Below are 17,342 nucleotides of genomic sequence, written 5' to 3'. Positions count from 1 at the left end.
TTTGCTGGCCAGAAGTGAGGTTTAGACTGTTTTTCTGATTATTTTTTGAAGTATACATATGTATTTATCTGTCTGTGTCAATGTGTCTTTGTAAATAAAATGCATTATCTTTCCCTGTTGTCCTAAGGGCTACTGAAGAACACTTGTAAATTTGTACAGAAAATAAAGCAGTTTATGTCTTATGCTGGCCATGCACAAAGGGCAGTTTCACTATTTCAACTAACATTTGGTTGTTAAAGTGATTGTAAAGGTTCAGTTATTTTATTTTTAAAATAAACACGTTATTCTTACCTGTTCTGTGCAGTGGCTTTGCACAGAGCAGCCCAATCCTCCTTTTCCGGGATCCCACGCCGGCTCTACTGGCTCCTCCCCCGGAGTGCCCCCATAGCAAGCCGCTTGCTATGGGCGCACTCATGCAGGCTCATTCTCATGCCAGCTGTGTGTGTCTGTAGAAACATACACAGTACTGCTTGGGCCTGGCCCCTGGTCCCTCATCACAGGCTGGATTGACCGCAGCGGGAGCCAATGGCTCCCACTGCTGTCTGTAAGCCCATGAGTATAGAGAGCACTGAATCAACATCAGGCACAGGTAAGTATTTGGCGAAGGTAGGGGGAGCTTCACATTAAAGGTTTTTTACCTTCATGCAGAGAATACATTAAGGTAAAAACCTTTAACCTTTACAACTACTTTAATATGATGAAAGGTGATTGAAAGAATTAAGGTAACCTTTCATTAACAAGCTAGATTGACTTAATGCATTCTCTGATTACAACCTTTTCAGGCATTCCGATAAAGAGTTTGGGGTTTCTTCAACTTGATTACACAACAGTTCATTGAAAATAGTGGATTTATTTAATTTTTTTTTCCATTATGGAATAGTGTGGATGATTTCACATGGTATAACAAGCTGCCATGAATATCTACAGTACTCTGCTTTTTCAGCTATTTTTTTTGCCCCTTTTTAATACAGTATTAAAAATAAAGGAAAAATCATTAAAATTAAAAAGTACATTTTTCTGAATTCATATGCCTTGCTTAAAAAAAAAAAACTATTTTCATTAAATAGAAAAGGGAACCTGTTGAATTAGAATAAATGGCAAAAAAAAAAAAGTTAACACCAGATGAGTTATTTTTTTTGTTGACTGAATTGCATGTTTTTATTTCATGTATTATGTCATTTACCTTTTTGTTTGTCACGTATTTTTTTTTTTTTTTTTTTTTATCCTAGGTCCGTAACCAACACTGGAGTCTGATCATGGAAAGCGTTGTCCCATCTGATAAAGGCATATATACTTGCATTGTGGAAAATGAACATGGGTCAATCAACCACACTTACAGTCTCGATGTCATAGGTAAGATACACACCTCTATCTGGTACCCACTGTTACTAGAAGGGCCTGTTCACGTATATTGTTTCTGCAGGTGTGACATAAGAACCAAGAAGACAATGTTTTTATGAGGATCACTAAGGCTTTGATTTTTTCCACTGTCTGAACTAATTTACCTTTCGAATATTATTTTATTGAACTAATGGCCCATTAATTTTTCATCATCCAGAAAAAAATGATTGTGCCTGATGCTGAGGTTATATCAACATCTTGTTTACTGGTTATTTTATTATTATTTCCTATAGTATTTATATAGCGCCAACAGTTTGCTCAGTGCTTTACAATATAAAAGGAGACAATACAGCAACAATACAGTTCAATACAAGAGGGTTAGGAGGACCCTTCTTCTTGGAGCTTACAATCTAAGAGGGAGGGGCTGGTGGTACAAAAGGTAATAACTGTATTTCAGAATACTTAAAATTAACTTGCAGATTAAAGAAAATCTGTCAAGAGAATTTGTAGGCTAGAATTCCTTTATGTCAAAAAGGACTTCTGATTTTTCTCCAACCCCCAGTGAGAGTAACAGCCAGGCACCAAGCATTTTCAAAAGGAGAGCAGCTTTAGGTTTTAATGGTTGAGAAGTGTCTTTTCATCAAATTTGATGAAAGAAAAAATATAGTTGGTTCTGAGCAGGGGCGGACTGACCATTTGGTAACTCGGGCGCTGCCCGGGGTCACTAGGGGGCCCCTGGTACCTTTTTCATAGGCTTTTTTGAGTTTGGGCAAGGACACAGGGGATCCATGATCCCCTATTGCCCGGGGCCCCATGAGTTGTCAGTCCGCCCCTGGTTCTAAGTCTACTGTAATTTCCCTTTTGCACTAATGTACAGTAGTAAATTTTAGAGGCACCATTACTAAAATCTCTGTGCCTTAATGTAATTTCAAAAGTTTTTAACCTTTTTAAATATGTAGCTTTTTAAAAAAAATAGTACCGAACAGTCCTAAGTACTTAAGGTCCTTGCTCAGGCTTTTTCTGTAATGGGGTGATAGCTTTTTCCCAGTTATGCTTCTGTGTTGTCACTCGGTCACATGTGCCTCTAGTGGAGATTACAGGCAGCTGTTCCCACTGAGAAATTGCACAGGTTTGGTCCATTGTTACCTCTGTTAGAAACCGGAGCCAAAACAATGATGTGAAGCTGACGCTTGAGTGAGTACATGCAGACAGAAAGTGGCCGAGGGTGGCTGGAGTAAATCAGGAGAACTTGGATGGGAAAAAAAATGGTATGTAAGAGATCTGGATTGGATGGCAGTTTCCACCAAGCTGCCCCAGGTTCGGACCTGCTTCTTCATGAGAATGGAATATGCACATACTTGTCTTTTGGAGAGATTCCACTAGATTTTGTCACCAACACTTCAGGTCTGAAGCCCACAGTACAACTATATATATATATATATATATATATATATATACACCTGCCCAGAGGCCTGTTTCTAGAATAAAGACTGTCCAATGAAAACTGGTTTTTCAGTGCTTTACTGTAGAACAGCTTGCATAATTTGCTGGCAAAACATTTCTTAATCTTTACAGTGCATAGTACAATAGCTTCACAAATACAATGTTAATGAACAGCTGCCACTTTCCGAGGCACTCTGAGGAGTTCCTCAACCATGAGTTATCCATTTAGATATACAGCCGAGCCCAGGCCCTGGAAGCCCTTTCAGACTACAGACCTGTAGGATGTAGGTCAAGGGTAGCCGATTTCCTTCTGCTTTCTTCCTTGCGAGTCCCCCTAATATGGGACCTCAACCCAAGCCTCCTGTCAATCCTGCCCTATAGGGTCTCCCTTTCATGCATAGATCACAGACCTACATTATGTTGATCAAGGGTGACCTGGCTCTATGCTCCCTTCTGACATGGGCCCTTCCCACTGCTGGCAATAAAGGGCCGAGACACCACCCACTGACATCTTCAGGGGAGTGATATCTCTAAAAGGGTACTACCACCTACCAACAAGTATTTTATGAAAAAATAAAAATGTGGCAGTTTAAATCACAGGACTTTAGCAAACTGAATGTTGTCTAGTTAGGGTTTGTATTTACTTTAAATAAACCAGCACAATTTTAATTGAACATCTTTGGTTAATTGATGGATGGCCAACTCTATTAAAATATTCCCCTGCAGTGATTTATTGTATATTGTAGTGACATTTCCTACCCAAAGATGAACAGTAGCTTCCACATGAAACAGGACACAGGAGGAGGGCCAGTTTGTGGAGTCTCCATCCATCTGCTAGCAATAATTTTGAAACATAGCTTCGTATAAATTGTACAAGGGTGCTGTTTGCTTTCAGCCACTGACAGAGCAATATTAAAGACAAATGGCTTTTTGTCAAGCAGTCATAAAGTACGAAAACCTGGTATCCTAATTCAGGGTAGGAGGGCATTCACATGCCTCCAAGCAACTTGTTGATGCCTTAAGCGGAAATGTGCTGTGGCCCCGCCAAACTGGGCCAGTGTCCTGTAACCTCGAGCCAAGTGCTTATGTCAGGATACTTCATTACCAATTTCTTCTTTGACTTCCCAACCTTCAAACCTGACAAACTTTCACAGAGGGCGGCCAGGAGCCGAGGAGGAAAATTCCAAACAAGTCTCCAGGAATAGGTTCTCCTTCCTGCCAAACTGGGCCTTGCCATGCCATATCTTATGCTGTAAATGAGTTAATTTCAGCAGCGCTCTCTTTTCCACAAAGGCTTGCTTTGTATACAGTTAAATGGTCTTTTGGCAGACATTGCACTCTTTTTAAGGTAAAGAAATGATCTGCCTTTCATAGAAGTTAAACTTTGCATTCACCATTATGCAATCTTTGGCTTCAGACTTCTTGTCAAACTGTGCCCTTTTATAGGTCTGTATAGTACCTTAGCAGTGTGCACTTACCTATGACCATTAATTTGATTTAAGCAGTTTAGTGTGGTAGAAGAATGAAAGGTGAGTGACTGACTGGTTAGTCTTTGTTACTGCTTGAAGCAAAATAATGGTAACTGCTGGAAATTGTCACCTTTTGTTAGGAGGTAAACATACTGACTACTGCATGGGAATGTTGCCATTAGAGTAAGTGAAAAACCAAGAAGCCAAGGGGTGACTCAACCCCTAGACATTCATCACTAAATTTTCAGTTTTGGATGAAGTTTCTCTTTTAGGCTCCATGCACACTGGGCGGTTTAATAACGCTGGTAACGTTAGCTGTGTAAATCACGGTAAAAAACTTGAGTTTTTTAGCGCTTTTGTATTAGCGTTTTGCCGCGTTTGTGTTTTTTTGAGGTTTTTTTTTTAAATATATATTTGTTTTGGTCAAAAAAAGTCCAAAAACGCTGGTTTGCTGCGATTTGCCACATTTTTCAGTTTTCCAGCATTTTTACAGCTAAAAAAACTCCTCTAGCAAAACAACTAGTTCTGTGTTTTTTTTCTAGCCAAAAGATGCCCCTGCCAAAAAAATGTTTATTTACAGGCTATGTGTGCATGGACACATAGGATAACATGCTGGGAAGTTTACTGGCTGTAGAAGAAAACGTCAAAAGCCAAAAACGGCAGCTGTAAAAACGTCCCGTGTGCATGCGGACTTAGGATAACCTCCAGTTCAAATAAAATGTAGGGGTACTTCGTTAAATGTCCAGAAGCTGTAAAAATAGCTAAAGCCCATAAACATCCATTCTTGTTTTTACCAGAATTTGTAAGTGCTATATGAATGAGTTAAATAAATGTGTTGCAAGACTCAGTTGCTCACTTATTAGACAAGGTGGTATCAGAAACTGTACACTTCACCTTGAACATAAGTCTTGAGTGCCAGCATTGTGTGTCCTGGGTTGTTTTCATTAGACTTTGATAAGGGCTGTGTGTTTAATACAAGCAGGGCAGAAAAACAGGAGCAGAATCAGCCAGCATGATTTATTATGATCTTCCATGGAGTGTGATAATGGATAAGCCAGGTGTACTGCTATGGTATTTTTGCCAACCTGAGAAGCTTATGGTTAAACCTTTCCTGAGTTGCATGCAGACAATAAGGGGCAGGATACAGAATGAAGACCTGAGCTTGTACATGAAAGCAGGATGCTGCTGACCTGCGATGCTCTGCAGATTTGATTTTTAAGTTGGTAAACATCTGCAGGACAGCGGTTCCTGTAAAAAAAACATTAAGAATACTAGATCTTGAAATCTGTGTTTGCTCTCCTGCCCCAACTTGTATGTCTGGCAGGCAGGGGAGAGGTTGTTGACATACATCAGGTTTTGTTAGATGGGTTGGAAGTTGAGACATGACTGTACAAAGCCCCGGGAGCTGGTGGCATCCCTTGCTCCTTGATTTCTATTGATGGAAAAAAAAAAGTTTTTTTTGTCGATAATGGCACAGATATATGGTTAATATATATCTATTCTGGTCTGGTAAATTGTAATTAGTTTACTTGCAAAGATGCTCTACAGTAAAATAATGTGGGGTATTGCTTTAAACTGAGGTGCTGAAAAGATTGCTAATCTAACTTTTTTTTTATCCATCTAATGGCAGATCAGATAGTAACATATTAGTACCTATCCAGTATTTAAAACACAATAAGCAAGTGCTCACCTACTCTTTTATGCAAGTGGAAATTACAACTCATATGGGGCAAAGCAGAATACACTCTCATTGGTTGACCATAAAAATGTTCCTCTGGGGGGAGGAACAGCTGTATAAATGAATGGAAATTCACATGTACATAGCAGATAGAGGCTGGGGATACCATAAGGTTTCATAAGGGTTGTTGCTTTTCTCCAACTATTATGGTGTAATGACGTGACCATAGTGGTAGTGGAGTTCTTCTTTATGTTTCTATTTAAAATCTATTTCTGCATGGGCCTATGGCCCAATACCACTGAGCAATTGGTTACACACAGTAGTTTTAATTAAAGGGGCCAAGACTAAAGCAGCATTACTCGATTTTCTTTCCATCCATCATGGGTGGAAGGAAAGAAATTTGTTCGATTTTTTTTTTCCCATCAACACTGACTGTTGATCGAACAATGCTTCCTATAGTGCTATTGTATGTTGCTGGCAAGGGGGACACGGGGCATCTTTCTGGTGGGCAAAACACAAAGGTTACTGCTAGCTGCTATAGCCACTGGCAGTAATCGAATGTCAAAATATTTGACAGGATGGCCATACAAGGATCGAATCTTGGTTGGTCCCTGCTGAATGAGCTGAATTTTGATCTATGTATGTCCGGCTTTAGCAAATTGGTACAGGAGCTTCTTCATTGAATGTATATAAATGTATCTGTTAATATAATATAATAGATCTTTTTTCAGTCAGGTGATCACATTTTATCACTTTATGATTTTTATTTTATTTTCCCTGCCATGAAAACATACTGTTTGAACTATTTGACTTTGTATATAATCTCTGTGCTTTTGCCTGGTATTGTTAAGATATGATGTAGGGAAAGTAACAGGATACTGATTTACGTAGAAGCACTCGATTCGGAGTAGTAAACAAGCTTAAAGTTCACTATGATCATCCTATTAATTGCGTGAAGTACGTCTTACAGCATCACGGATCAGAGCTGTTAAGTGCTCCATGAAAGCGCACGAGGCTGCCCGGGTCAATGTGGCCGTTTTTGGTGTTGTCCCAGCCTGGCCTAGTATGATTTCCCTTGCTGGCCCCCTTGCCCGATGTGCTGCTAGGGCAAAGGAAATGAAATCCTGCTGCTGAGCTCTGAAACCCTAAGCTCGGCGAACGAAGAAAAAGCAAGAAAATAAGACTTGTAATAACACCGTGGCTGCTCCCACAGGAGGCAGAGAGAGGCTTGTGGGGGAGCTGTAAGGTTCCAATTATGCAGGAATCATGTGCAGAAATCAGTCTCTTTTTTTTTTTTTTTTTTTCTTCAACAGTCAACTTCCCTCAAAAAATGTTTGAAGGAGAAATGAAAAGGCGCATAGATTCCAAGCTAGGCTGCATTAGGCAGGACTTTCCAAGCACTCACTGGCATGGATGAATTCAGTGGAGTGGGTACACATTAAGCCTGTTTGTTAAAAGGAATGGATGAAAAGCACACTTGGTTGACAGTGTGTCTTGATCAGTGCCAAAGGACAAGAAAAAAGTTTTTAGAAAGGTTTTCCAGGAGTCAACCTCTTTCTTGCAACCGCAAAAGATGTATATCTTGTTTTGGTGGGAATTAAAAATGTGCAGACCTCAAAATGTATTCATATGTTGGGTCTAAAAAAACACTTTTTTTTTTTCTTCTGGGATTTGCAATTGGAGATATGAAATTCTATGGCATTTTAAATAAATCATTAAAACATGGGTTATTTAGTGGTTAATATTTGTTCCTACACAGACATATGAAAAGTTAGAGCAGAATTCTAGTAGAAATAACAAGATGAAATGAATAGCCTCCTAAAAGATAAAATCGCAAAACCATTTGTTTCTGCAATTTACACCTTCAATACAGAGATTTCCCTCCAATACTTTTTCTGCTTCTAGATGCCCTCAGTCTCAATGCTAGCGTCATTCAGCCCACTTCTTCTGAGCCAAAAGTGTCCTGGACCCGTCCTATCCTGTGACTGCACTGTGAAGGATAAGCAGCACAGTAATTTAAGCCAGCCATACATTAATCAAATCTCGTCCGGCTCCTGCTGAACTGACAGAGATTCTAACAGGCTGATTGTACCCAAGTTGATCCATTGATTTGACTTGGGTACAACGAGCCTGTGGGATTTTTCTGCATGAGATTACTGCCAGCAGCTATAGCCACTAGCAGTAATCATTGTGCTCCCTTCAATTACAGTGCTGCAATAATTTGTGTTGTTTATATCTGCCTAAAGTTCAACTATAAATATATATGTAATGGTCCAAACAATGATGGTCCCTGTATTATTGAATGAGGGCAATAAAATATTGGTTCCTTTATAGAAAAAAAACACAAACCTTCAGTTCTTATGCTCACAAGACATTTTATTTGCCCTGCAACTGACCAAACACATGACATGTAAATAAAGGAATGTTTCAATAATACTATACTTCAAATAACAAAACAATAGGATGATCAGTGATATAGATATGAATCTGTGAGCAATGAAATCCTACCTCAAAATTTAAAAAATCAAATCATGAAAAGCTGCCTACACATACTCATACAAATGTGCTAAATGACAAAATTATACAATAAGTGCTGCACTTTTCTCAAATAAGAATAGGGACACAAAAATGAATCCCATTGTGACCTCAATAGTGCAAAGATATTGCAAACAATATGCACAATTACTATGGTATGACTTCTACCAAAATTCTCCTTCACTGTTGATTTGGCTCCTTCTTCAAACTCCTCCTCTACGCAGCATACATATAGGAAATACATAGGCAAACCAATAGTGCTTTATCATTTAAAAACTTTTTATAAAATATAGATAAGCAACTCTCATGATTCAGGTGCTCCATTGCACACACAAAAAATATATTGAAGAAGGAGTTAGGAGGAGCTGAATCAACAGTGAAGGAGAATCGTGGTAGAAGTCATACCATCACTATATGTCTACCTAAAGGACACAAGCCATATCTGACCAAGCTTAGTTGGGAGGTCAAAAATTCCAGGTGAGAGCACAGCTGGTGTCACTGATGGTGGAGGTGCACTATATATGAAAAAAGAAGATTTTTGCTGGCACAAGTTTCTTGAGTTGGAAGGACTATGCATTAGAGATGGACTGTATTAGTTCATAGTAATTGTGCATATTGTTTTCAATATCTTTGCACTATCCAGTTCACTTTGGGATTCATTTTTCTGCCCTTATTTGTATTTGAGAAAAGTGTGGAACTTATTGTATAAATAGGATGATCAGTGTTGGAGTTTGCCAGAATGATTGGTGCTATTGATGGGTATAAACCACATGTTCTTCTATGAAAACTAAGCTTATAGATGTATAGGCTATAAACCCTATCTAGTTTCTGGACTAATCCTTAAGGTCTCACCATACTCTGGATTTTGTATCCATCTATCCAGCTATGCATTGTTAGCCAGGTTAGCATTTATTCATTGGCTAGTGCTGGCATTTAACCTTCGATAATCTCATTGGCAGAAGATATTGAACACTTATGGTCTTTCTTCCATACAAGGTCATGCTGGCTCCTGGATTTGAAAGACTTTTGAATGCTGGGTTATTTTGTCCAGCTCCTGTTTAAAGCTCATTCATTTAATGAAGCAACTCCTATCCTGTATGCTTCTGCTTTCATGTTTGACAAAACAATGATGTCAGTATGCAGCAAAGAATGTCTGAGGAAGTCAAACCATTGTGTTGTCTCCCACTAATGAGATGACCATAGTGGGACTTCACTTAGCAGAGGGTTAATGGAATAGTTTTAGTGAGAGCTTGCGCAGGAAAGAACCCTGAAATAGTCTGCGCTGGACTAATGGATGTAGCCTTGATAGTGTTGTAGGAGGTTGTGCAGCTGTCCATCTGCCACCATCCTCAAATTATATTGCAAGTCTTTCTGTAGACAGGGAAAAGGTCCCAGTGGGATTGTTTAACTCACCCTTCACTCAACCCTTTTAGCCCCCTCTTTCTGTTAGAGATGTATTGTTTGTACTCTGCAGCTGGATGTCTACCTCTTCCTGGCAATTTTCTTTCTTAAAACTCCAGCAGTTTGCAGACTGGCTTGTGTGAATGTGTTGCTTCAGTTGAACATGTGTCTTAGCAGTGGTACAAAATGGCTGAACAAATGTGCTTATAATTGCAATCCAGTGATTTGCAGCAACATCCGCTCCCTATTTTTCTGCATTCTCATTGAAATGTTTAGCTCCTTGAATCCCAAAATGATCCATTTGTAATAAAATGTGAGCAACAAGGCCTCATTTAAATTTCAAATCTCCTCCGTGGGATTCTTCACACAGATAATTTTGAAAGGCTCACTGGCTACGTCTGTTGGTTACTTTATATTCAGATGAAAGCTTTACCAAAAGCTGACGGAGTTCAGGATACTGTATAAATGAACTCTTGGAAAGCCTAGCTACTGCCGAATTTGAGTAAGAGACTTCTTTTCCATCACTTCTGGGATAATAATATAGAAATATAGAACAGCCCAATGTTGCATTGCTTCTAGCCCTTGGTTTTGTAAGGCAGAAGAGATTCCTGAGTTCAATAAAATAGCGACATTGATTTACTGGCCTCACTAATGACACTATACACTATTGTAGAGTAAATGAAGAACATATACTGGTGCAAATAGTCTTTGCTGTTTAAGTGAAGCCAGTTCCCAGAGGCCCATGCCGGACCATATATAGTTTCTAGGATATCAGCACTTACAGCACATGCCAGAGACTCCAGACGAACAGTCTGGGACGCTGTGCATGTAAATATTTCATTACTGCAAATATGATGACATAGTTTTAAGTTGGCTGCAGTCATCATTACAGAGCCAGAAGCTACGTTAACTCAGGTACACTATTGGTAGTGCTAATTTCCACACTTTTTAAAATACACACACATTCAGGTCTTCCTGTTGCTTACATCCTTTAAGTGATGCATCTTATAGGGGTTCAAAAACTGATTGTATTGGTGTAGTTAAGGCTGGTTGTAACACCCTGCTGCTAGCATTGTATTCAATGTGCACATATGGGTCTGTTTAGATTCACACAATATTAACCTTGGATTCACACAATTTTTTAAAACTGAATCCAATAAATTTGCGATTATTGCGTGAAAGATGTGAGAATTCTATGTGAAAACATTTATAAATAGACATCATAGAGTTGTATATGAGCTCTGCAGTTGTGGAACGTATGACCCTGTTGCTCAATAGTTACATCTAGCTATTCATGAGTCTATGCTAGAGAAACTCAGCTGTTGGTACTATGCACTATTTATTGTCTGGCCTTAGTCACCAGTGCCAGACATGATGGATGGACTGTATATTGTAAGAGAGTGACTCCTTTCTTGTGACTTCAGATGAAAAAGAGGTTGATGAATATATCTTTTAAACACACAAATCAGTCTTGCACAGCAGTGAGCGTGCAGAGTGATCACTTCAAGTTTTGCCTTTTCTCCCTTCTGCCTGCTTTTTAATAACTTTACTGCAAGTAAAACAAGGTTGGTGCTTATGGAGTGGCTGCCAGCATTACGTCAGCGTACCAATTCCCTGCAGAGTGCCAGGGAGAGCAACCTGCATGAAAGCCGCCTTTGTTCCAGGGAGGTGTGCTAGCTTTACATGAGGCTGCTCTCTGGACGTCTGTTTGTGAAACAATTTATTGGAACATGGTATGTGTGTGTAAGACGCTCCCAGAGACTGAATGCATTCAGAACTTTTAACACCTTCCTCTCAGAAAAGGTTGGAAGGCCATTAGTGATCATACACTTAATATTAAGAATAATAGGAAAAACTAAAATGCTAATTTTTAAGGAAAAGAGAAAGCTAAAGGGCACACAAGTAAATAAAACAAGGATAGTTTTTTTTTATAACTACAGAAACATTTAGCTAATCAGGTGTTAACTTTCTCTTATCTGTACTGGGGAAAAAAATCAAACCTAATATCGCTTGGCTTTTTTATTTGTTTCAGCTGTGTGGTTAAAAAAAAGTGAAAAAAAGTTTAATATTCTATAATAACCAGTCTAGTTTCTGATTGGTTGAGACTGTTTATTGTTCATTTTGTTACCACATTTAAATTAACTCCCACAATATCTGTTAAGATATAAATTCTTGCAAATATAAATAAGGGTCAGATTTGAATGTTTTAACAGTGCAAACATTGAAAAAGGGCATATGAAAATCAAGTTAATCTTGGAAGACAGCCATTGTAGTTGGGGCAACCTGATTTAAACTCTGCCTGCTGGGTATGTCCTAAGAGTAATAGAATAGCTGACTGAAAAAATTAAGCACTTCATAAGTTGTGCTACAATGTAATGGGCAATGATATCAATCCAGCAAAGGCTGGTTTATCAGATGAATTTGGCAAGAGGCTGTAGAAAACTTTGCAAAGCTTGGCATCTTATCAACTTTGAACTTTCCTGTCCACAAGTTTTTAAATATTGGCCTGACTGCGAATGCATAGTAAGTTGAACCATTCTGTAGTTCTTTAGATGCTTCTAAATGTGATTGAATAGTATTTACCCTTTCTGTCCTTTTTATATTAGGGCAAAATAGGTTCTAGAAGCACAGGGGTTAAATAGAGCATTCCCGCTTACAGGTGACCCACAAATGTTGGCATCCAGATATAGCTAGAGATGACGACTGGAATCCATGCTCCCTTAGTTTTTTTTTTTTTTTTTTTGGTGGCCTGTATAAACTAGCATGTCTTCTATTGTCCTCCTCCTGGCGGTATCTTTTGAAGCTTGAGATTTTTCCCTCCTCCCTCCCCATTACTTACAAATACACATCTCCCTCCCTTCTAGCTTGGCACTAACTTTGCTGCAGGGATCAGTGCCAGGAGCTTAACGGGTTTACAGACTTGAGTTATTTTTTCCCCCCCTCCTTGCTCCTTGGCGTCTCTTCCCTTATTTATTTTATAACATGTATAACTCAGAATATATACGATTGTGGAGCGAATGTGTGACCTTTACTAAACCTAAATGCAGTCCGTTAAAATCATTGCAAGAAGGTGTTACAAAACTGTCTGGATCATATGTATAGTGCTAAACAGAAAAGCTGTATTCTAATGTTGTTCCAGTGGTTATGAAATTGGGGAACTAACTGTAACAAAGATGGAACTGCTACTTTTAGCAACAATCAGGTTTTTTGGATGAAACATGGAATTTGGTGGCTATGGGTACCAGCCCAGATGTTCTGAATAATTTTCTAGGGCTAAGCAATAGACAGTCCCATGTTTCATAGTGGCCTCCTCATACAGAAGACTGCTGTTTTGTACACTATGATGTTAGAATTCCTTTTTTTTGGGATTTTAGTTTTTTTAAATACTACAGCTTTTAGCCTTGGACAGCAAGTCTCAGGCGTTTGAATGCGATTTAGATGTGAATGTATAGTCTGAGAAGCACTCCTGGATTTGCAGTTGTCAGCTATGTTTTTATAGTATGCTTGAGCTGCTAATAACTGTTTCTGCTTTATTGTGATACAGGGCATTTGAATCTCAATCTTTCCACAATTAAGGTTTTTTGGCCATTCTGTAATATTTTAGTAGTTAAAGCCAACCAATAATATTTATTTTTGCTTTCTCTAATGTCAATAAGATTTAACACTTTTTTTTATTTAAAAGATTTATTCTGACATATTTAAAGTAGGATTCAATTCCTGTTCTACCTACCAAAAGGGTGTTTTTTTTTTTTTTGCTTTCATTCTCTTTATAGTTCTAAGATTTACACTGCCCTACAGATTGCACAGTCAGGTTGGTGACCTAAATTGTTCCTGCTGCAGTTTAAGCAATACAGCCAGGTTCTTCTCTGCCCCAGCCTGTGATTTGATAATGGAGGAGCAGCAGCACACTGTTGAAGTCATCCCTCAACTCACTCTACATTCTTTTCCTTATTGGTCACCAGTGTCTATTCTTTTCTTAGTATAAGTGTTGCAGTATGAGAGGAGGCTGATATCAGTTCAAATGTGGTCACTTACACTAGTTGCAATTAAAAATACATTTAAAGATTTTTTTTTTTTTAAATGTAGTGTAGCTTTAAAAGCTCTCTGGAAATGTAAGTGTAATATTGTAAATTACTCTTATTTCTGCTCCTTCAGCTGCTATATCAAGAGTGCTTTCTTACCTGGTACATTGTTTGAACTACAGTAGTCCTCCCAGAAGTCTGTAGGTTGGGTGGAAGTATGCCACAAGTGTGTGGCAGTGAGAGTCAGTGCTTCTGGAGTTTTTTGGCATTGTTTTTCCCCTTCAAAAACTGTAATATTACTTTCACCCTAGATCCCTATTATCTTACAGAATTTGCTATTAGTTATTACAATATCTTGTATACAGTGTCAACACATTTGTGTTCCAGCTTGGTATCTAATTTCAGTTACCTACATATTTTAAACTGATTTATGAATGTAATTACATTTATTAAAGGAAATGTAAAATCTTTTTTATGTTTTTAGATAAACAAGCAATAAAGGGATCTGCTTGAAGTAAATAATTTTAACAATGTGTGTTAATGCTTTAATAACTCCTTCTATGTATAGTTTACAATATACACTGGCTATGTTTCCTGCTTTGCTATGCAGTGATAGTGCTTTACTGCTCCTGCACACAATGCATATATGTGTTAATGTGTTGTTTTAAAAAATGACCTCCCTGTGTGGCTATTAATTAGTCAAGAGATGTTAAGCAAGAGATGAAGTAGCACTGAGCCACTTAGAGTCCCTGGTGGTTAATCTTCAGATCTTTTTAATGCAGTAGCAAAAATATAGATGAGCAAGCTTTCAAAGTGTCAACCCAGCCATGCATGGATGGAAATATGGCCAGTTCAGCAGGGACCAGACAAATTATGGTCCATGTATGGGAAAGCTGATTGCATTCTGTCGAATGGTTGATCGACTTTGGTACAAAGCAGCCTGCCAGATTTCTTTTCTACATGCGGTTACTGCCAGCAGCTAAAGCCGCTGGCAGTAATCGCGTTCTGCTGGATGGGAAGGCTCCCCGTGCCCTCCTGCCAACAGAACACAATAGGGATGCGGGAGACATTCCCCCATTTACACTAACTGTGTTGATGGGGGAATCGAGTGATTATCTTTTGAATCATCTATACGCTGCCTAAGTCATATGAAAATGTCACTTTAAAATATAAATTGCACTGTCAAAATATGTGCTCACTGACAGTATGTTATAATTTGCCTTTAGTGATTTATAAACTGTGCTTCTCTGTTCTACCACTAGAGCGCTCCTCTCACAGACCCATACTGCAAGCTGGGCTCCCTGCGAATACCACTGCGTATGTTGGAGGTGATGCTGAATTTGTATGCAAGGTGTATAGTGACGCACAACCCCACATTCGCTGGGTGCGATATGTAGAGAAGAATGGGAGCCGATACGGGGTGGATGGGATCCCATACATGAAGGTTTTGAAGGTAAGAATTGCTGGATAAGTTAAAGTATGTCTACAGGGGCAGTGGTTTGTAATACCCTAGTACAAAGTGCCTGAGATACCCTAAACCAGTCGACACTGGAAAATAACATCTGTAATATGAACCTCTGAAGCTGATTAGCTGCTCTGAGTAACATACACAGCCCTTATTACAATTCCTTGCCATAAGGTTTGTAGAACTGTGTCTTGATTATGACCGATAATATTATAACAAAAGATTATTACATTTTACATTAGGTTTTACAAACGATGGTACATAAAGCTACAAGGCTGTAACTGATGTTTTTTTCTATTTGTATTCTCCAGTTTTTTCTCTCCTGTTAGAAAAGTGGCTCATAAAAGGCGTACCCTACATGTAGTATTCTCACTGTGCTCAACGATCCTAGAAATGAAAACATTAGGGTTGATTTACTAAAGGCAATTAGACACTGCACTTTGTAAGTGCAGTTGCACCAGAGCTTAATAAATGAGGTAAAGTCTCACTTTACAAAAATACATAATCACATACAAGGAAAAAATGCATTTTTGGTTGCACATGGTTGAATGATAGCAGTAGGCAGAGCTTCCCTTCATTTACTAAGGTCTGGAGCAGTTGCACCTGCAGAGTGCACAGTCTATTTGCCTTTAGTAAATCAACCCTGTTGATGGTCTTGTCTAGAACTCCCACCAATCTGAGAGTTTCTAATTGCCACCTGAGAATGGAGTTTTTTTTACTTAGATGCTTCCATGGTCACTGGCTTAGCTTCATGCTTTTTCAACTTAATGCTTCACAGTTGGTTTAAGTGGCTAATAGTGAATGACCAGTAGTAAAGCTGAAAAAGTGGGGGAGCCAGTGCTAATCACAGAACCTAGATGCTGCTTCTATTAGAGAATGAACCAGTTTTCTGGAGCAACCAGGCACTTCATGCAACTGAAGTTGTCAGGCCTTTGGGGTATTAGCTGTTTATATTTCTGTTGGTGGCCATAGGTTTGCATTAAAACATGCCAAGTATGCTCAACAAATTATTCTGAGTGCCGTTTTTTCAAAAATCTGCTAGTTTTCAGATTAGCGGCCCTGGCAGGATCAAATATTGAAGAGAGAGATTTCAATGCATCATATTATTATTATTATTATTATTATTATTATTACTTCGAGTTTATATAGCGCCAAAGGGTTTGCTCAGCGCTGTACAATAGAGGGGGGGACAATACTTGGCACAGTACAACAACAACAAACAATGTACAAGGGGTAAGAGGGCCCTACTCTTTCGAGTTTACAATCTAGGAGGGAAATTAAGAAATGTAAACAGATGTCATTCGAATCCTTAGAAAAGTTTTTGTTTAGATGAAAAATTTCTAATGTCCTTTTTCTTCACAAATGCTTCATTTGCAACATAATGCTTTCAGTGTGTTGTAAATGAGGCATTTGTCAACAAGAAAGTAATCTCCTACTACTAACTGATTTATTATTGACATACTTCCGAGTAAATGTATGGAATTCTTTTCCAATTTTTAAAACCACATTCCAAAGTTTAAAATTTAGCATTATTTCCAAAAGTTCTGGATTGCTGAGTTTGGCAGCACATAAATGCTTAGATTCTGATAAGTTAGATTGTTTTGACAGCAGCTAGCTTCATTTCAATTACTGCGTGTCTAAAATAGCCACCAGCTGATGTCCTTATCAAGTCCAAGTCAATCTTGGCCCAGAAAGTATGGACACATAATGCCAGACTCACCACCAATTTGACCCTCTCCACACGGTACAAAATATCCTTCTGATTACTTTTCCACTATTTTGATTGCAATAACCTATCGTTAGCATAGTTAAATGTCAAGTGATGTTGGTCAAAAACGTTTCAGTAGCAGAGTGTCTTGTACCTTATGAAGGGGGTCATATTGGAGGGGTCTGTAAAACTCACATGCTGCAGTCATTGTTGACTGGATAATAATTAAAACCATACAAGGACAAATGATGTAAGCCAATCATTTTGTGGTTTTGGTATG

At 38.6% G+C, this 17,342-nt stretch overlaps 1 protein-coding gene across 5 annotated transcripts in view; it reads left to right on the top strand.

Annotated features, from left to right (window-relative positions):
- FGFR2 (fibroblast growth factor receptor 2) overlaps positions 1-17,342 on the top strand; it is a 134,922-nt gene that overhangs the window by 75,982 nt on the left and 41,598 nt on the right. For all 5 annotated transcript variants that reach the window (XM_089683233.1, XM_089683232.1, XM_089683230.1 and 2 more), the window contains 2 exons: positions 1,230-1,353; positions 15,152-15,342. In XM_089683233.1, the coding sequence (XP_089539359.1) occupies positions 1,230-1,353; positions 15,152-15,342 (315 nt within the window). The remainder of the gene's footprint in view (positions 1-1,229; positions 1,354-15,151; positions 15,343-17,342) is intronic.

Source organism: Staurois parvus, unplaced genomic scaffold (genome assembly GCF_062004578.1).
Source record: "Staurois parvus isolate SC_StPar_1 unplaced genomic scaffold, SC_StPar_1.0 ptg000303l, whole genome shotgun sequence".
Taxonomy (NCBI): Eukaryota; Metazoa; Chordata; class Amphibia; order Anura; family Ranidae; genus Staurois; species Staurois parvus.
Note: the sequence above shows the minus strand (reverse complement) of the source record. Positions and strands in the feature narration are given on the sequence as shown.